This window comes from Peromyscus eremicus, chromosome X (assembly GCF_949786415.1).
Source record: "Peromyscus eremicus chromosome X, PerEre_H2_v1, whole genome shotgun sequence".
In the NCBI taxonomy this organism is placed as follows: domain Eukaryota; kingdom Metazoa; phylum Chordata; class Mammalia; order Rodentia; family Cricetidae; genus Peromyscus; species Peromyscus eremicus.
In genome coordinates this window covers 15903674-15924607 of record NC_081439.1, presented here as the reverse complement: position 1 = coordinate 15924607, position 20934 = coordinate 15903674, and the positions used below count along the sequence as shown (strand labels likewise).

Here is a 20934-nt window from a genome sequence, read left to right as displayed (position 1 = left end):
GTGGAGGGGATGTAGATGGTGAGAAGTGGAGGGGATGTAGAGAGGTGAGATGTGGAGGGGATGTAGATGGTGAGATGTGGAGAGGATGTAGATGGTCAGATGTGGAGAGGATGTAGATCGTCAGATGTGGAGGGGATGTAGATGGTAAGATGTGGAGGGGATGTAGAGAGGTGAGATGTGGAGGGGATGTAGATGGTGAGATGTGGAGAGGATGTAGATGGGTGAGATGTGGAGGGGATGTAGATGGTGAGATGTGGAAGGGATGTAGATGTGTGAGATGTGGAGGGGATGTAGATGGTCAGATGTGGAGGGATGTAGATGGTAAGATGTGGAGGGGATGTAGAGAGGTGAGATGTGGAGGTGATGTAGATGGTGAGAAGTGGAGGGGATGTAGATGGTGAGAAGTAGAGGGGATGTAGATGGTGAGATGTGGAGGGGATGTAGATGGTGAGATGTGGAGGGGATGTAGATGGGTGAGATGTGGAGGGGATGTAGATGGTGAGATGTGGAGGGGATGTAGATGGGTGAGATGTGGAGGGGATGTAGATGGGTGAGATGTGGAGGGGATGTAGATGGTCAGATGTGGAGGGGATGTAGATGGTGAGAAGTGGAGGGGATGTAGATGGTCAGATATGGATGGGGATGTAGATGGGTGAGATGTGGAGGGGATGTAGATGGGTGAGATGTGGAGGGGATGTAGATGGTGAGATGTGGAGGGGATGTAGATGGTGAGATGTGGAGGGGATGTAGATAGCTGGTATGTGGAGGGGATGTAGATAGCTGGCGTGTGGAGGGCATGTAGATAGGAAGGAGTTTACCAAGGAATCGGGGTGGAGAGGCAGATGCTCAGCAGTGGAGGAGATGGAGGAAGACACACCAGGACAGCAGTGAGCCTGAGAAAATCTTTGCTCCTGTGCTCTTTGGGACTGGCTCAGGTGGTGGTAGAGAAAGGTGCTTGGTGGCCTGAGGCCTTTCAGCATGGTGGCTTGTGTTCTGGGCAGGAGCAGGGAGGCAGGAAAAGCCTTTTGGGGGACTGACTTCCCAGTCTTTGGCCAACCTCACCAGCAAGCCCAAGGGGTCTTGGGTCAGGGCTGCCCTACTCAGCTGGAGCACAGGAGCTCCCTCCTCTCTCCAGGGGTGTTCAGGCTCAGAGTTGACACATTCCTGTGCAGGAAAGGGCCTCATGATGGGGAACAAGTGTTCAGAAGCCAACCACAGCAAGAAAGCCAAGGACAACAGGATACTCTGAGAGCTACAGAAAGCATGAAAACCTAATACTCAGCAATGCCTTGCTTTGCAAAAGGGCTGCTTCAGAGCAGGCTAGGGACTGACACAAGTAGGTGGGTCCATTCAGGCCCTACTTCAAGTCCTTCAGCTCTGTGTCTGTGAGGTGCATACATGATTCCCAAGGAGTGAAGCCACTTACCTTGTCCCTGATGGCTAGCTCTCACATATCCTTAGCAACACTCAAAGGGACAGCTCCTATAGCCTAGAGCATGACCCTGGCCCGAGTGATGGCGTGCCCAAGACCTCTGCATCTCTGGGGTCCAGGTACCTGCACGTCTCCAATGATGTCCTCCATGGCCACATCATAGTGGACCGTGAAGTCGGCCATGATGCCTGATCTGGAGAAGGCAGACTGGTCTTGCAGTGTTGGGGAGAAGGTGATGTGGACACAGGTCTCTCCTCTCTGTATCCTGGTGGATGGGGGCACGTCACCCTCACCTGTATGGGTGTTGAGGTGGGATGGAGGGCTCAGTGGAGAGAAAGGCCATAGATGGAGACAGTGACAGGGCCATGTGTGAGGAGAGTGAGAAGTGCAGTCCCCCACACTCCCAGCTGCTCCACCAGCCTAGCATGCCCTTCCAGCTGTCCCACTGTCACTCTGTCAGGAGCCCTGTGGCCAGCTCCCGCCCTGCCCCACTCAGCTCCCAGCACTGGAGGTAGCGGGTCCACTTATGACCTCACCCTGCCTCACTTCCCACCCAACCCATGACCTGTCTCTGGAGGACTCTCATGTCCCCAGCTCCAGCAGGAGCCTCAGTGTCCTCCTCCAGAGGGGCAGTGTAGTGGGCGGTGAGGACAGAGACAGACACAGTGGCAGGGCTGGGCTCCTCTCCTGTCCTTCCTGCTGTGGGACAGGCCAGGCTAGCAGGGATCTCCTCTGGGACACAACTGTGTGGCTCTTCTTCTCCCTCTTCCTCCTGTCGCCCAGAATCATGCCTGTGAACGAGCCCTTCAGAGTCTTGTGAAATCACTCATGACTTTTGCTTCTGGACATTTGCTGAACTGGCTGCAAGATCAACTCCTCTGGAACTTTAGTCCAAGACAAGTGTCCATTTAGAAATGTCTCGGGGCCTCCTTTTCTCCAGAAAATGGAGACTTGGGAATTCTGCTCCCCCCCCCTTCCTGCTACAGCTGTCAGGAAGCTTAGGGGCAAACCGAGCCCCCATGCTCTGAGGCGCCTGCTCACATACATTCCCTGGGCTTCCTTCCTTCCAGAAGTCTTTGTTTTGTTTTATCCCCACAGGACTACTTCTATCCTCTGTTTTAACCTTTAAGGAGAAGGGGGAGGGAGCTACCATTTTTAGCTTGGGGTTTAAGCATGCAGACTGCTAGATTCAGCTGCCCTGTGGGCTCAGGTCCCTGATAGTGCCCATGTGCCTGGGCTCCTTGTTCCCTTTCTGTGAGCTCCAGTCTCCATAGAAACAGCACAGGGGTGGCAGTAGCTCCCAGGTCATAGGAGGTTGTTTTAGGGGTCAACTGTGAGCTTATGGGGAAAGGCATTTGGGAGCACACCTGGACCTCCATGAGTGTCAAATGAAGGGAAATGATTGCATCACCCCCAGTATTCATTATGATGCTCTATGTCCCGTGGAGGGAGAATGGTCCCGTTTTTTGCATGCATCTTAGGGTGTAGCTCTGTGAGAGAATGACCACTGGCATGAACCAGGCCCTAGGATCCATTCCCAGCTCTGGGAAATAAAACCTCTCCTTGTCGTCTTGGGTCATAGTTTTCTCTCTTTCATCTGACAGATCAACAAAGGGAAGCCTTGCTCATTTGGCCCCATCTCATGGCAAAGTCAATCCTGGCTGGAACCCAGCTTGCACCACATGCATCATGCTGTCTTTGTGACTGGGCAGGTTCCCATCAGCCATAGTCTCTAGAGCTGACAATCTCTGCAAGGGCAGCCACTAGAGCTACGTAATTTCCCTGTTTCCGTCTACTCAACTCTCAGGGAAGTGTTTAAACTGGTGTAGTGGTCCCCCAGCTTGGCTGGATATCCAGTTCACTTGAGACTGGTTAAACATGGAATTTTGTGGTCCTAACTCAAGCCTACGGTCCCAGGCTCCAGTATGGCAAGGTCCTGGATTCTGTGTTTCCTTCAGATTATATCATGATTGCACTGCAGCCCGTTGTCCTATCATAGTCCTCCAGACGGGCTTGAGTGCAAGCCTATTAGTCAAGATCAGTTTTTGCCCTGCATCTGGCATCACCTGTCCTACCTTTCTGCTTTCCTTCTTCTCTTTGTGGTCATTTAGGGAAAAGCAGGACTCATCCCCCATGATTCCCACAGCCTTCCACACTGTTAATACAGTACTTCATCATCCACTATACTTTTGCCTGTCAAACGTTAGTTCTTTTTTTTTTTGAGATAGAATCTCACTGTTTAGACCTGTAAGTCACTATGTAGTCTAAGCTAGCCTTGAACTCACAGAGGTACCTAATTTTGCCTTCTTGTAGCTGGGTTGTAGACATGTGCCACCAAGCGTGGTTTATTAACTATTTTTAGTAATTGAATATATACTTTCAAAAGCTTCTATTTCATGTCAAGTTCATATTGACTTCAAGAATTGGTCAGGTAGTGGAGTGGAAAATAACTTGAACTCTGAGCAAGTCCCTCTCTCTGATTTGGGAAGGAAATTGGTATAGGTACATTACTGAAGGATCGTTCCATAGAATGCCCAAGGTTTCCATTCAAAGAATGGCATTGTCTTTAGTCTCTCATAGCACTGCTCACATACTTGTTTGGTTGTTGGTGCACACTCGGCTGGTCCTCAGTGGAGGTATGTGCACATAGGCAATGCCTGTCCTTTCAGACACCGTGATGTCTACATTCAGCTTCCTCACCAACTGTCCAGGCCTCAGGCTTACCACCAACTGGTACCGGCCCTGATGTCGTTGTAGAAGTTCTTCATACGCGAGGGCAAAAGTTACCTCTGTGCCTGCTGCCAGCCTAGTGGAGATTCGAAATTTTTCTGATTCCCGGTCCCTGGGCAAGAAGTAGAAATGGATGGAAAGGGTGTTGGAATTCCTGTGGCATAGGGGAATCATTAGATGGCATGCTTCTGCTAAGTCTCATCCTTAACCAACTGGACCTGATCAGGCTTCTGTCTCAATCAAGTCCCTGGGCCGCAGTCAATCATCCAGGCATCTACTCACCAACCTCCTTTCCTTCCTCCTCCTCCTCCTGAACATTCTACCTGGAAAGGGATCTCAAAGGTAGCTCTCTCCCTTATAGAAACATGGTTGATAAAAATCTGAATCGAGAACAGAACAATTAGGGGCTAATGTTTTGTTTAACAAAAAAAAAAGGTTTCAATGTACACAAACAATGCTTCTCTCCCTTTAATAATCTCCCAAACCTGCCAGATCCTTGTGTTAAACAGAGCTTCTTTATATGGCAACAACTCAGTTTTTAGTAGTAAAATCTAAAGCATTCCTGTAAGATGAAACTCTCTTAGAAGTAGAGAGGAATCCATAAAAAAAATACAATATTTACAGCAGACGAATGGGACTCATTTAAGAAGTCAGTCAATCTAGGCAAGCCTCACTTGTTAACCCAGGCCACATGTGGATCCTAACCTCAAACTTTTAGATATCTATGTTTAACTTGAAGTGTCCGTCCAAGTCAAGAAGCCAGAAAGGGCCCATGAATGTAGGAGAGGGTAAAGGCCTTAACGGGATGAGTAGGGCAGATGTCGTTTAAAGGAAGGAGGGATATTTGAGTCTAGAGGGTTTTTTCTCTTTTTTTTGTAGATGGGATAGAATTAGGTTCCACAGGAGGGATGATTGTTGGTCTTGTTTCTGAAGAAAGGACATCATTTGAATGATTATGGGAAAATGCTAAGGTGACCCTCAGAAGAAGGCTTTATGGTGGCAAAGCTCCAGGGGGAGCTGAGGACCCCTGGGTTCCATTTAACCACAGTCAATATGATGACGTTGGAAGGAAGCAAAGCTAATGGGGAAATGGAACCCAGAGAGCCTCAGGTACAGGAAAAAGTGAAGAGCCTGCTAGTCTCGTGACTGTGCTGCTTTTGAGCTGCCGGGGTGACGCAATTACAGCTGTGTTCACATCTGAGGGAAGAACATTTGGGAGGTGGGGGACAAAGGGGATGGGGCCCGATTAAGAGAGCTGCTGAAGTAAGGCTTGTCCATGGCCAGGACCCATACAGGGAAGCAGAGATGGACAGGAATCGTAGTATATGTGCTGGGAGTCTGAAGTTTTAAATACTGATGAGAGTTGTGTATGGGGAGAGGAGGATATGAGATATGGGTTAACCAAAATTAAGAATGTATGAAAAAGCCTGTGTATTCAAACCTACTACTTTGTCAGATAATTTAAAATAATATTTCAAAAAGTAGTTTTAATGGAGGTACCCTACATAGGTGGAAATGCTACTCCCAGAAGCCATGGGTTATTAAACTAAAATCCTAATGTGAGGTGTGGGATACCTCCTTATGAATTATTGTTCAAAGAGACCCCAGAAGCCCCCAAATAATATAGGCCATTACCATTTTTCTAGGTTTCCACTATAGAAAGACGGTTAAACCTTATTGCTGAAGACACCACACACTTCGGTTGCAAGGAATAGATAAATCAGTCTTGAACTGAGCAGGAAACCTCTTTCCTGCTAGCTAGCTTCCCTAGTGCTGGAAGGATTTATGTAGGCTGCTTGGGGAGAAGATTTATCAGTGGTCTTTCCAGAGCTGTATCTACCATACTACAGTATCAGATTACCAGGCAAGATATGTAATAGCAGTATGACTGTTACGGGGATAACCAGCTACTCTCTGGTTTGGATTTGATTGGATTTGAGGCATAGTTCACAAGAAGAATTTCATGCCTGGTACTGAAAACCTAGTCAAAAGTCTATGGCTAAGGAAGTCACAGGCCCAAAGAAAGAACCTACTATTGTTGTTTTACTAAATGGTCATATTGTTAAAATGCTCTCCAGCTTGATCAGAAAAGCTTCTTTTTACACTCAACAGTGATTAGTTAAGAGACTCATATCTGGTCAAAATGCTGAGAATAAGTACCCAGCCCTAAATAAGATGTCCATATGATCCCCTCTGATGTCCAGGTAACATCATGGAATAGGGAGCAGAAAGAATGCAAAAGCTGAAAAATTTGAAGAAATACTATGAAACAATCTCTTCTGTATATGACATGGATTTTGTATTCATGGACTCACAGCAGCTGGAATTACCTGCATAAGACCTGCACAAGATCAAGCCAATCAAATTCCAGCATGAATGGGAGAAGAGCCTATGAAATCCTGCTCTTTACTAAAGAGTTAGTTGGTGGCTTCTGTGGGGGAGGGAAAGTCATCTTTATTTGGAAGATATAGTCACTGGTAGGTTGCCCATGCTCCAGTGAATGGCCCATACCCATTTGCAAATATGCAGCACTAATTGGACTCAGAGCATTATAAAGAACAAAAAAAGAGGATAGGAAGTTGGAAGAGGGATGCATTGAGGGGGTATGTGGTGATATTTTATTTGTGCTCTAATAAATAAAGCTTGCCTGGAGATCAGATGAAAACTCTAGCCATTATAAGTAAACACAAAAGTCATGCAATGTTAGCACATGCCTTTAATCCTATCACTTGGAAGGCAAGGATCTGTCTGGATCTATGTGAGTTCAAGGCCACACTGGGAACAGAGCCAGGTGTAGTGGCACACACCTTAAATTCTAACACTAGTTAACCATGGAGGTCTGGAGGTCTGTACAGACAGACAGAAAGTGACAGAGCTGGGCAGGAAGAGGAAGTGATGTAGCTGAATGGAGAGAGCAAATCAGATGGCAGAACAGCAAGGCATATAGGCATGGGTAGACAGGAAGTAACTCGCACTTTTGGAAGCTGCAGAGTTGGTGAGGTGAGGTTGGCTGGTGGCTTGTCCTATTCCTTTGATCTCTCTCAGGCTTTAACCCCAATTTCTGGCTCCGTGTTTTTTTTTATTTATAAGACCGTTTAGAAATTCACTATGGGGTATATGAGGACTTGGATGAAGGATGAGAGTTGGATATAATCAAAATACGTTGTATAAATGTATGAAATTTTCAAAGAATAAATAAATAAAATATCACATTAAAAATAAAAACAAGAAAAGAAGAGAAAAAGTCACTTGCACATAATCTTCCCCCAAAGTACCAGTTATTAAATAAGCTACATTTTACTAGCAGAAGAAAGCTGGAATTAGGGAAGAAGTAAACTCCCACTTACTAAACATCTACTGTTATAGGCATTGATATTTACTGACTCACATAATCTTAATGTAATCCTGTGAAGTAGAAATTATTGTCTTCATTTTACTGAAGTAGAGGATGAGATCCAGAAAGAAGGAATATCTTTCCTGGTCACACAACTAAGATAGTTAATCACATTTCAGACCAGATGGAGCCTTACCTGATGCCTACATGAGCAGCTGTCTTTCCTTGCTGATAGGCTTTGTCATAGATTTTCTTTGCCTGGTGTTTTTCCTTGATTTCTGCAACATAGACTTTATTGTCGATTGTCCTGATGGGGCAGAAAACAAGAAGGGTAGCAGAGACAGAGAAAGAAAAAAGATGGTCCAAAACATAGATACAAATAAAAGGGAGAAGAAGGGGGATAGGAAAAAGAAAGAAAAAAACTGTCATTAACAGTGGGAAGAATTAATGACAGCAAGAGAGGGAGAGGAAAATATTCTCTTGAAATCTATTTGTCAACTGGGGAAAGAGAGACCACATAACATATGGTAGACCTGTTGGAGTTTTGTGTTTCTCAAAGTGTTGAATGCTTGCCTTTTAAGACACAATAATATTTTTAGTTGTAACATTTTTATTTTAATTGCTGTATATTTGCTATAACATTTATTTTTAAATAAACACACCAAGCTAAGCATGGTGGTACAGTCCTATAATCCCAGTACTCAGGAATCTGAGGCAGGAGAATCACAAATTCAGGGCCATTCTGGGCTATATAGTGAGTTCTAGGACAAGCTAGGCAATTTAGTGAGATATCTCAAGTTTCACACACACACACACACATACACACACACACACACTATTTACTTCAGTAACTCACAGGCACTGTTGCTTGGGATATGAATAACAACCTAAAAAGTGTGTCTTTTTAAAGAAAACACATTAGGCAAATAATATTGTGAATGGTGTAAGTGGTAAAAATTGTCAGTGACGCAGGCCCTAAAGGACCTGAGCTGGATCTGACCTGAATGGTCCCTCCCTGACAACTGGTGTTCATAGTATCCCATAATGCACCCTACAAACTTCCAAAGTAGGGAAGCAACCAACAGTCCGACCCAGCTATGATGCCTGTGAGCCATAGCAACAACCAGCACGGCACAATAACCCTAAGGGTGCAGTAGTGGCAGACACACCTTGGTGGTAACCAACAGCTCTCTAATTGGAGTTAAGATCTTCTCAACCAGAGAGAAATGCCTGGTACTGGAAACTTAGCCAGCTATCCGGGTAATGAAGCCATGGATCTTGGAGGAGAACCTACAACGGCCACTTTACTAAACCAGCATAATCCCTAAGTACAGTCTAAATATTTATTCTTATACTCACATATAAGTGTAGTTCTAACCCCTAATCAAGGAAACTTCTCTTTGTAACAAACAGAGATTATTACAGAAAACCACAACCAGCTGGTCCATCTACAACACAATGCCTGCACCTAAAGTTCAGGGATCATTGCAGAAGAGGAGATGGAAAGATTGTAAGAGCCAGAGGACCAGGAAGTTTGCTGTGAGATTGTGTCTCCTAGAAAGTCAGAGAAACTACACCCATGAAATCTCAACAATATGGCTGCCTTAACATGACCTGAACAAAGAAGACACCAATAGGTACTTTAACATGGGAGGAAAGGTCATGAGGCCTCAACCCTACTACAAGAAACTAAGGAGTGCTGAAAGTGGAAGAAACAGAAAGGGTTTATTTAAGCTTGCAACTCTTAGGTCACCCTCCATCAATGAGTGAAGTCAGGGCAGGAATTCAAGAAGGGCAGAAACCTGGAGGTAATAGCTGATGCAGAAGCCATGGAGGGGTGTTGCTTATTGGTTTGGTCCTTATGGCTTGCTCAGCCTGTTTTCTTATAGAACCCAGGACCACCAGCCCAGAGATGTTACCACCTACAATGCCCTGAGCCACCCCACACCATCAATCACTAATTAAAATGCTCTTACGGCTTGCCTGTAGGCCAATCTGATGGGGGCATTTTCTCAGTTCAACTAGCTCTTCCCAGATGACTGTAGCTTGTATCAGGCTGACAAAAAACTAATCAGCACAAGTGATCCCTTGTCAACTTGACACACAAATACATCCCTATTAAACTGTAACATTTCTATCTTGTTTATCCCCAAGATCTCATGTTAATATCACAGTGTAAAACAGAACAACTTTAAAAGTCTCACACTCTTTAAAAAATCCAAACACTTTAAAAAAGTTCAGCCTCTTTAAGATAGCCAAAGTCTCTCTAAAAATTCTAAGTCCCTAACTATGAGCTCTTGTAAAATAGGAAAAAAAAATTACATACTTCTTATCCCAAGAGGAAAGAACCAGGGCACAGCCGCAATCAAAGCAAAACCAAACTCCAACAGTGTAAAAAGTCCAGTGTTGGGAATTTACTAACAATCTCCTGGGCTTCAGAGTGCTTGGGCAGCTCCACTTCTCCAGCTCTGCCATCTACAGCACACACAGCTGGTCTCCTAGGCTCAGGCCAGCTCCACACCACACTTGCCACTGTCTTTGGTTGTCATCCCATAGTCCTGGCACCTGCATGCTGGGTCTGCACTGCCACTGAGGCTGCACCTTCACCAGTGGCCTCTCCTGGCCTCTCACAGTGCCAAGCCTCAGCTGCTCTCCGTGACCCTTTTGTAAGTTCAAAAACAACACTATATAGGAGACTCTTGCACATTTCCAAGTTCAGCTACCAGCTTGAGATGCAGCCTTGGTGTTCCTGGACCACAGCTTCTGTATGCTAACCTCCAGGAATCACTTCCCACAAGATTTCACCTCAATGATGCTGGTCTCTTATTAATCACAGCTGATTCTTCAGCCTCAGCTAATCAGCATCGATTGTTCCAGAAACGCAAAAATTTCACTTTAGTGATACTGGTATCTTGTTAATCACAGCTGATTTTTCAGCCCCAGCTGACCAGAAACCAAGAATTCTCAATTCAAAATATCATAAGAACAGTCTGATAAAGCCTTTGCTTCCCTAGGAAACTTGACAGTCCAGGTCTCTATCATCTACACTACTCAGTTGAGGTTCCATCTTCCCAGATGAGTCTAGCTTATGTCAAGTTGACAAAAAACTACTAATCACACTTACTAACTGGTCTCCCTTTTAAACCCTTGCTCTTTATAGATTGATCTCATAGCAGTAGAAACATCTATTGATCATTGGTTTATTTGAGATAGGGTCTTACTACATACTACAGGCTGGCCTGAACTCACTGTGTAGACCAGGCTGGCCTAGAGCAACAGAAATCCACCTGCATCTGCATCCAGACAGCTGAGATAAAAGGCATTCGCCATGATGCCTGGCATATATTGTTAATCTTAAATCAAGTCACTTTATTTCTACTGCTTAAATTCTCTGTAGCTTCTATCTCAACTGAGAATAAAAACGAAACTCTTCACTAGGCACTATGTAGTCTACACATTATGGCTATTACCTCTTCAATCCCATGACTATTTCTGCCACTCACCCTGCTCTGGTCATGCTGCTACTTTTTTTCCTCTTCCTTCCTTCCTTCCTTCCTTCCTTCCTTCCTCCCTCCCTCCCTCCCTCCCTCCCTCCCTCCTTCCCCATCCTTCCTTCTTTCCTTCCTTCCTTCCTTTTCTTTCTTTCTTTCTTTCTTTCTTTCTTTCTTTCTTTCTTTCTTTCTTTCTTTCTTTCTTTCTTTCTTTCCTCTCCTTCCTTCTCCTTCTCTTCCTCTCTCCATCTTTCCTCTTCTTCTCCCCCTCCCCTCTCTCTTTTGGCAAAGCTGGGGGTGGAACTTAGGTTCTTGCACATGCTGGGTAAGTTCTATGTGACTAAACTATATCATTAGCTTTTCGAGACAGTGTTTCACTCTGTAGCTTAGACTAGCCTTGAACTCACCATGTAGCCTTTTTTGTCCTTCACTTTTCTTGGTTTTTGTTTTGTTTGAACAGGGCTTACTCTGCAACTCAAAAGCCTTGAACTTGATATTCTTGCCTCTGTCTCCCCATAATTTTAAAAATTAAAATTATTTTTAACTTAAAAGTATATAAGGTGGTGGCTGGGAGATAGCTTAGCCAATAACATGCTTCCCTTGTAAGTACAAAGACCCGAGTTTAATCCCTAAAACCGATGCTAAAAAAGACAGGGCAGGTATAGTGGGGGCATTTTTGGACTACCAGTATTGGAGAGATAGAGAGAAGTAGATTCTTGGGGTTCACTGGCCCGCCAGCTTAGCTTATTGGCGGGTTCCAAGCCAGTGAGAGAGCTTGTCTCCAAAAACAGGTAGATGGTGCCTGAGAGACACCCGAAATTAACCTCTGGACTCCATAACATATGCATATATACACATATACATACATATTAAAAACCCTCATAAAAGTTGTATGTACTAATGAGTATTTAATGTTTGGTACTCATATGATACATGTGTGCCTTGTGTAATGTTTAAATCAGAATAACCACGTATATCCTCAAACCTTTATCACCTGTGGTAAAACTTTGCAAATCCTTCTTTTAACCTTTGAAGTACAGTGCACAATTGTCACCTGTACCTTAGAGCTTGTTGTCCCTATCTCATTGTGATCAGATTTCCCCACCTCTCCTGACCCCTTCCTCCTACCAGCCTTGAGAACTCATCATTGCACCCTCAAATTCTATGAACTTAACCATCTAGATTCCACATGTGAGGATATCATGGGTGACGTGCCTTTCCATGCCTGACATCCTTCACTTAGCATAATGACCATTCCATCCACTTGGCAGGGTTTGAGAGTTTGAAAAAAATTAAATGTATCATTTTATTTTATGTGCATGGATGTTTTGCCTGCATATATGACCGTACACTATGTACATGATTGGTACCTGCAGAGACAAGGGAGGATGTTGAATCCCCTGGAACTAGAGTTACAGGTTGTTGTGATCTGTCATGTGGGTGCTGGCAATTGGACCCAGGACTTCTGGAAGTGCAGACAGTGGTCTTAGGTGCCAAGTCATCTTTTTAACCAAAATTTGAGGGGGGGTGTTTTGCTGTTGTTTTTGAGATAGAGTTTTGTTCTGCCTTAGGCTGGTCTTGAACTCCCAATCCTTCTGCCTCAGTATCCCAAATGCTGGTATTATAGGCATGAGCAACTACACCCAGCTCAAAACCAGATTAAAAACAAACAAACAAACAAAAGACAAACCCAAACCAAACCAAACCAAACCAAAAAACAACTGTTTGGAAACAGGGTTTTGGTATGTGGTCTAAGCTGCTTTGAGCTCCCAATATTCTTGCCACAACCTTTTCTATGCTGGGATTAGAGGCATGGACGACCATGTCTAGCCCATTTATGTTATCACAAGTAACAAGACTTTGCTGGGCGGTGGTGGCTCACACCTTTAATTCCAGCACTTGGGAAGCAGAGCCAGGAGGATCTCTGTGAGTTCAAAGCCAGCCTGGGCTACAGATCGAGATCCAGGACAGGCACCAAAACTACACAGAGAAACCCTGTCTGGAAAAACAAAACAAAACAAAACAACAACAACAAAACAACAACAAAACAACCAAAAACAAAACAAAATAAAAAACCAAGTAACAGGACTTCATTCCTTTTTTATTATGGTGCATTTAGGTATCCATTAATCAATTAGACCCTTGGGTTGCCTGTATTTTTAGCTGTTGTGTATAGTGTTCCTTGACCTTTTTTTTTTCTGAACTTATCCAGCACTCCCGTCCCAGAGTGCTTTGTAGTTATTCTTCCGTTTTCCTAGACCATTCCTCTTCCAGATTGTTATAAGTCTTCACACCGCTCTCTTCGGGTCTCTGCTTCATGTCACTTGGTCTTTGATCACTCTAGGCTGGTACCTCTACCCAGGCTCTGTCTCCTTTGCTCTATTTGCTACTCTCTTTTTTTGTAGTCTTTCTCATAGACAAACGGATGCACATTAGTTTAAGTTTTCCATGTCATATCTTCTCTAGGAGACTATGAGCTCCTTGAGGGCAAAGGCATGTCTGCCGGGTTTGCTGCTAATGCCTGGCATGCAGTACTCACTTCATCATCTCATGAGTGTCCAAGGATGACAGTAAGAAAAGTCAGTGTGCATTTCATGGAATGGTGGATCAAAGAGAAGAGAGCTATAGAAAGAAGGTTAGAGAATCCAGGACTTTGAACTCAAGACTCCATGAGCTCATGTTGCAGCAAGGAATGTGAAGTGTTGGATAAATCTCAAACTGGGAAGAAATGGATGGGGTCAGAGCTACCTTTGAGCTGTGCGAATTTGGTGTCCTAGAGAACATTAATATACCTCCGTGGGAGGTAAGAGCAGCTGTCTCCATTTCACAAACGGAGTAACTAGGGCACAGATAGTAGCAGCTTCCAGGAATGCTAAGGGAAGATACGCAGCTGGCAGAAGAGACTACTTAGACAAGGAGTGTTTCAAGGCAGCTGAAACAGTATTGCTGAGGCTGGGCTAGTGTGGGGGTGGACAGAGCTGGCTGGGCCTCAAGGTCTCCTGGGGGCTGGGGTGGTAGGGTGGGGCGACTCTGGCAGTAGCACACTGGGGCCTCTGTGTGTGTGTGCTGCCTCCAGCCAGCATACTTTCCACAGAGTCTGCCCAGGAACATTTCTCCAGCCTGCTTTGCTAAAATTTTAAAAAATCCTTTCGGTGGTTTTTTTCCCCCTATTGAAATGAACCCCCATTCTGTCTATTGCTTGGTCTTTACATCAACTGACTGCCAACCTCTCAGGTTGGCCCCACACTTCATATCATGCCTGGGGTTGGTTTGTTTGTCTGGGGGACTGCTTTTATTCTCATATTTGGCTCATTTGCTCCTCTACTTGCAATGATCTTGGTTGCTTCAAGTCTTACCCACTTAGAAATCCTGTTCCAGGGAAGTTCCCTCTCATTATCTCAGTTCTTCTTCCCTATACAGACTTCACACCAATCACTTCTTCCAAGCTAGCCACTCTCTGACGTACAGCCTGGAGATTCTTGATGGCAGAACATAGGCTTAGGGCTGTAAGGTTGTTTAGAGCACAAGAGCCTTCTCTGCAGTCATGGGGTGGGAGTGACCAAGCAAGGACAGAAAATCTGTTTGGCTAGGACTCCCTAATCTACTAACTCAGAGAATGTCTCCACTCCAAGACAGAAGTCCCCTTTCCTTTTGTCTTTTTGAAGCAGGATCTCATGTAGCTGAGGATGATCATCTTGAACTTCTGATCTTCCTGCTTCCACCTCCCCAGTGCTTGTATGACAGGCGTGTGCCATCATGGCAGTTTTATCTGGTGATGGGAACTGGATTCAAGGTTTTGGGCATACTAGGAAAACATCTGACCTAGCTACATCCCCAACTCCAGAAGCCTTTTCATAACTCTCACTCTGATATATGTGGGCTAATGCAACCCCACTCTGATATATGTAGGCTAATGCAACCCCACTCTGATATATGTGGGCTAATGCAACCCCACTCTGATATATGTGGGCTAATGCAACCCCACTCTGATATATGTGGGCTAATGCAACCCCACTAAGCTTTCCTTTCATCGACTTCCCTCATTCTTCATCTCATCCATGGTCTACCATCTAACAAACGAAACAGAAAAGGGGCAATCACCATTCATATTCCCCCCACAAGCAGGTTCTTTCTCCCTCCAATAGTCTCTCAAATTCCACGTCAAGTTCTCCTTCCATGCTCTAGCACAGGGCACTTCTCAGCCTCCCAGCTTCTTGGCTGGCTCTCCCAGCTTAGCCCTGCCTCACTGTTGTCACTGCTCGCTTACCACATTGCCATGTCTCTTCGCTAAGGGGCCCCGCTATCTCTACAATGGGGTGGACAGGTCCCTGGGGATGCTGGGGACAAAGAAAAGGGAATGGAAGATGATTAGTGCTCTATTTATAGAGATTCCCATTATTCTTTGATGGCTTATATGTATACTCCTCAGAATGCATATTTGTCCTTTAGTATATTTAATATGTGTGTGCTCCATGAACTTGCTTTCACACTGGAAGCCCCTAAGAGCCTAGTCTTTTCCTACCTCTCAATTCTCGTTTCTGATCACTCTTCTACCCTCTGCCTATTGTCCACACTTCAGTGACATAGAAGTACATGCACTCTCTCCTCATGAGGGAACACTTGTGTCTTAATTCCTTGGCCTTGAGTTTCCAGGCTTGCTTCCATAGTGCTTGGCTAGCGAGCATTTCATAATTTAAGGTCTGCTCTAAGTGTCATTATCCAAGGCTTTCTTCCACTGATGGGAATTCAAAATTGATCACTGTCTCCTGCTGGGTCTTGGGGTTTCCACCATTTTGCATTTAGATTTCTCCTTCCTCCTGCAGTATTTATTTCCATCACCGGATACCTTTTTTGTGTTCCCCATTAGACAGGAGACTGAGAGCAGGGACTGTGTACAGTCCCTCTTTCCATCATAGCTAACCAGAACCATGTAAGTCATGCCTTCAGTATCAGGAAAAGGATTTTTTTCCAAAAAGCTAACTTTTTCAAGTATTTATCATACACCAGGCACTGATGTTAGCATAGATTTCTACATGTTAATCCTTACAAGTGGTTTCTAATTTTATCCGCATTTTACAGGTGTGTAAAATAAGACTCGAAAGTTAGGTAGCATGTCCTGAGTCCCACAGCTGGCAGAGGCAGGATTCAAAATCAAGGAGTCTGATTTTCCAATCCGTCCTCTTAACTGCTCTGCACTTGTGAACGAGCAAACAGACTGAATGAATGCGTGCACAAATGAATGAAGCCATGAATTTGGAAGCAGACTTACATCGTGAAATTGGAGATAAAGGCAACTCGAGGTAGATCCAGGTCAAAGGTGGCTTCATGGGCCTCATCATGGGGATTGCAGAGGATAGAGGTGACCAAAGTGTGTGCATAACGAGACACCACAGTGGAATGTACGGAATAGCTCGTCATCAACAACTGGAAGAGAATACAAGAGAGGTGACTTAGAGAGAGTCCTTTATTGGCCAAGATGGGCTGGTACGTGGGAGCTCAAGGTTCCTGAACTGGAGGAGGAGAAACTGAGGCACCTCGAGAAAGTGACCTCTGTTATACATGGATGTGCCTGAGAGTGCAGCAAGCGAATCTCAAAGTAAAGGTTCCCAGATGATTCCAAATCAAAGCGCTTCTGGACAAGCACTTCTCTGATTTTACTGAACTCAGATCTCACTAAACATGGGTTCTAATTCAGCAACCCTGGGGCAGAGAGAGGGTGATCAATGTCTTCCTTGCTCCCAAATTCCCTGAAGCTGCCACCACTGCTGCTGGTGATCCACAGACTTCACTTTAGAATGAACATAACATTCTAGCAAAAGCTTTCGAATGGAACAGAATAGAGGGAGTCACTGGGCCCTACATTACTACAAGGCAGTGGGATAAATATTTAGGTTTTTATGATTGCAGCTATAAAGATTGAGCCTGATAAGTACAGTAAAATACTGCAATCACGCTAAGTGTTCAGCACTCATGATCCTATTTAATCCTCACCGTCTGAGGAGTTAAGTTCTAGTATTTCCCACATCTTACAGATACGTTAACTGAGGCTCAGACACTGAGGTCACACAGTAGTGAGATAACTATCTTCTTCTCTATCTTCCCTGAAGTTATGCTCCCTCCCTCCACCCACACATCACGTACATCTCGTCTGTTCTTAGTGTGGGGAAGTGGGACAAAGAGGCAATCTGGAATCAGTTGGGTGTAGGTTCAAGCTCTGGCTCTGCTGCTTCCTGTCTGAGCCTGTGTCCCCCCCCCCCCCGCCTCTAATGGGAATAATAAGAGAGTGTGGCTTACAGGGGCGCTGTGAGGACTAACTGAAACCGTAACCAAGACTACTGGCACACCACCTGACTGGCACTTAGCAATCAGCAACTCTTTTCTCTGGCCCTAGCTTCTCAGCCCTGCAGAAGCAGACCGAGAGACCTCTGTTCCTCCCACCCCATCGTCTGCTCAGGCTAGAACTGACCTTGCTGTTGGACGAGGCAGAGCCATGGGGTCCCTGGTGTGTTAGGTCTAGGAAGATGGTCAGCAAAACAGTAACACAGCTGAGGCACCTCCATTCAGACATGGTGCCACTTCTGGTCTGGGCCTGCTGTTCTCATCCACAATGTCTGGCCCTGATCTCCAAGGCCTCTCTCTTTTAAACTTCCAGGTATCCCTTCTCTTGAGAGGGAGGGACCATGCTGAAGGGTGGAGAAGTCTCTGAATGTGGCATTGAGGCCTACACAAACCAGGATTGTCCAAGAGCTGAGGCTGGCATCTTGCCTGGAGAAGGGCCAGTTCTGTGCCTCCTTTTCCCCCTTCATCCAGCTGTAAGATGAATGGAAACTAAACATACCAGAGTGCTGGGTCTGTCTGTTTGCTATGTTGGCTCAGGGTGGGGTTTTTCTTTCCTATAAACATCCACTGGAGCTCAATAACTGGAGCCAGAGAAAGGTCACTGAGCACTGATCATCTTAAAAAGGTAGCAGCCTTTAAAGAGGCTTGGAGAGGCAAGTCCCCAGCATCGGTCTTTTCTGTTGCTCACTTTAGTCTTGACACAGGAGGAGGGACTCTAACAGTGTAGAGATTCCACAGACATGAGATTTCTAGTCTCAAGAATACCCAGAGGTTAAGATGGGCTGCAGTAGAGATGAGAAAGAGTATAATTCAGTCATTTAAAGTATAGGCTCAGGACTGAGAACATCTGGGTTGGAACTGCAGTTCATTGCTCACTGGCTGCATGATATTCAGTGAGGAAACTTACCACTCTGCCCCCTCAGTTCCCACATCTATGAAATGAGGATAACAACAGCATTTAGTTATCAACATTGGGCTTGTACTTTTGGAATGCTTGACATCTGGTAGGTATTCAGTAAATGCATACTGGGATGAGGTATGGCAAAAATCAAAGTATGGCGGCCAGGCATAGTACTACACATTTATAATCCCAGCATCTGGGACACTAGTGCAGAAAAATTATGAATTTGATGCCAGCCTGTGCTGCATGGTGAGTTCCATGCCAGGTTGGAGTACACAGTGAGATCCTGCCTCGAAAACACCAACAAAAGAGCATGGGGAGCCCCCGCCACACTGGAGACATGAAAGGGGCAGAAAGATGAACAGTTGAGATGCTCTGAGCCCAGTGTCTGAAGGTCCTGTGGAAGATGGATTGAGGAATGTGCCCGCACAGGGGCCATTAGCACGCATCAGAACCTTTATCGCACTTATACGAACACAGATTACATTCACAAGACTTCCAGCATCTATCAACAAGGGAAAAACTCTCTGAGGACTTTTGATAAATTGGCACAAAGATGACAAAGGATTGGCCCTACGGCATTAAGCACTACACAACAAAGTCTCATTCTAGCCTTTGGGGGTTCTGAATCTTACTAGTTGCCACCTACCCTAAGGCCACTCAAAGCTTCCCACTGCAGTCTCCTCATTGGAGGTGCAGACACTAGGGATGTCAGAAGGCTTGCCGACACTCATGAAGTGCTGGGTTGAGTCTTCAGTACTGTGTAAATGGGATGGGGTGCAGCTTGTCTGTAATCTCAGCACTCAGGAGGTAGAGGCTGGAGGAACAGAAGTTCAAGGTCATCCTCAGCCACATAGGGAGTTTAAGGACAGTCTAGAATATGTGAGCCCTTGTCTTTAAAAATGAAGAGGGAAAACAGAATTTCCTCATAGGGGACAGTCCTAGCTTGAGAAAAGCTTTGTTTATATACCAACAGAGAAAACTCCACCAGGTGCCCACTCTCTCTCTTAAAGACAGACAGATAACCAGGGGTTCCCAGGCAAAGAAAGCCTGTACCATGAAAGCAAGAAGCCAAAACAAATGGAACAAATGAACACAGAGCAGGTTGGGAAATTGAGTAACAAAAGAGAACTTTAGGAGAAAAATTATACTTGTCAATCACTCAAGCAAATATGACATACGTGAAACAAGAATTAGATGCTACAAAACAAGAACAATCGGAGAACAGAAAGACACCTCAGAAACGGAAAAGAAGTTGCTGGAAATAAAAGGGTCAACAGAAAGATTGGAAAATAACATAGAGGAAATCTCTTGGAATGTAAGGTGAAACAACAAAACAAACAGGAAATATGAAAAAATGTCAAAGATACAGATCAACACAGCAGACACATTTAGAGAAACAAGTTACAGACTCAAAGAAAAATAATGAAATATTTTGTGTGTTTTTTGGTTCTGTTTTGGTATATTTGTCATATTGATTTTTCCTTTTTTAGAATTAGTTTTTAAAAAAATTGTTGTTTCCCCTGGGTTTTTATAAGGGAGGGAGGGAGGGAGGGGGGGGAGGAAGGGAGGGGAGGGAGGGAGGGAAGGAGGGAGGGAGAGAGAGAGAGAGAGAAAGAGAGAGAGAGAGAACATGAAATTGGGTGGGTAGCAAAGTGGGGGAAGATCTGGGAGGAGCTTGGGGAAGGGAAAGAATGTGATCAAAATATATTATATGGAAAAAGGTTTTTTAAATTATTATTTTTATATCCTGACCGCTGTTTCCCCTCCCTTCTCTTCTCCCAGTCCCTACCTCCTCCCCTCTGCCCCCACTCCATCCACTCCTCCTCTGTTTCTGTTCAGAAAAGAGCAGGCCTCCCAGGGATATCAACCAAACATGGCATATCAAGTTGCAGTAAGACTAGGCACCTCCCCTCATATTAAGGCTGGACAAGGCAACCCAGAAGGAGGAAAAGGGATGGAAAAAATTTTAAACAAAAGTTTTTTTAAAAAAAAATGAATCAGGAGCTGGACATGATGGTGCATACCTGTCATCCCAGCACTGGCAAGGCTGGGGCAGGAGGATTGCTGCAACTCAGAGACCAGTCTGATCTACATAGTGAGTGTCAAGCTAGCCAGAGCTACATAGTGAGAAATTGTATCCACAAACCAAAATAAAAATGTGTTAGACGTCAATTTTCTACAGCTAAAGAAAGATCTCTAGAGTAGGTGCCAGAACAGTGAACCCAGAAGCCTGTGACTCCATCTCAGTCACTGCAAGAGTTCGCACACTAGTTCTCTTCCACGTTATCATCCTTCCTTCTGTCCTCCATCAGCATGTTTCCAGGTCCCTTTAAAACCCAATCCACATTCTTTCTTCTCTCTGTTAAGATGGTGGAAACCACCAAGGCTCACTTCCAGAGCCTTATGTGAGGCGAGCTAGTGTGGCAAGCCCTCAATCCTAGTCTCGTCACAGACACAGCCCATTACTTCTCTCTCTTCTTCTTCCGCTACTCTAGCAACCCCGGAGTTCTTCATGTTCTTCCCAAATGCCAAGGATGGGAAAAGACACCATGGGTAGGTTTTTGCACCATCCTTTCCACTTGGAAAACCTTTTCCCAGATGTCCACTTAGCTCTCTCACCTCATGCAAGCATTTGTTCACATCCTGCCATTTCATTGAGTTACTTCTTGAGCAATCTATTTCAAACTGAAATAAACTCCTTTCT

General features: G+C 44.9%; 1 protein-coding gene across 1 annotated transcript in view; it reads right to left on the bottom strand.

Moving 5' to 3' along the window:
- The window catches only part of Itih6 (inter-alpha-trypsin inhibitor heavy chain family member 6), a 30933-nt gene extending 13378 nt beyond the window's left edge, over positions 1-17555 (bottom strand). Inside the window, exons 1-5 of the mRNA XM_059251449.1 lie at positions 17454-17555; positions 16257-16411; positions 7693-7803; positions 4027-4274; positions 1556-1725 (exon numbers count right to left, since the gene is read on the bottom strand). Of these exons, the coding sequence (XP_059107432.1) occupies positions 1556-1725; positions 4027-4274; positions 7693-7803; positions 16257-16411; positions 17454-17555 (786 nt within the window). The remainder of the gene's footprint in view (positions 1-1555; positions 1726-4026; positions 4275-7692; positions 7804-16256; positions 16412-17453) is intronic.
- Between the last annotated feature and the right edge of the window lie 3379 nt (positions 17556-20934).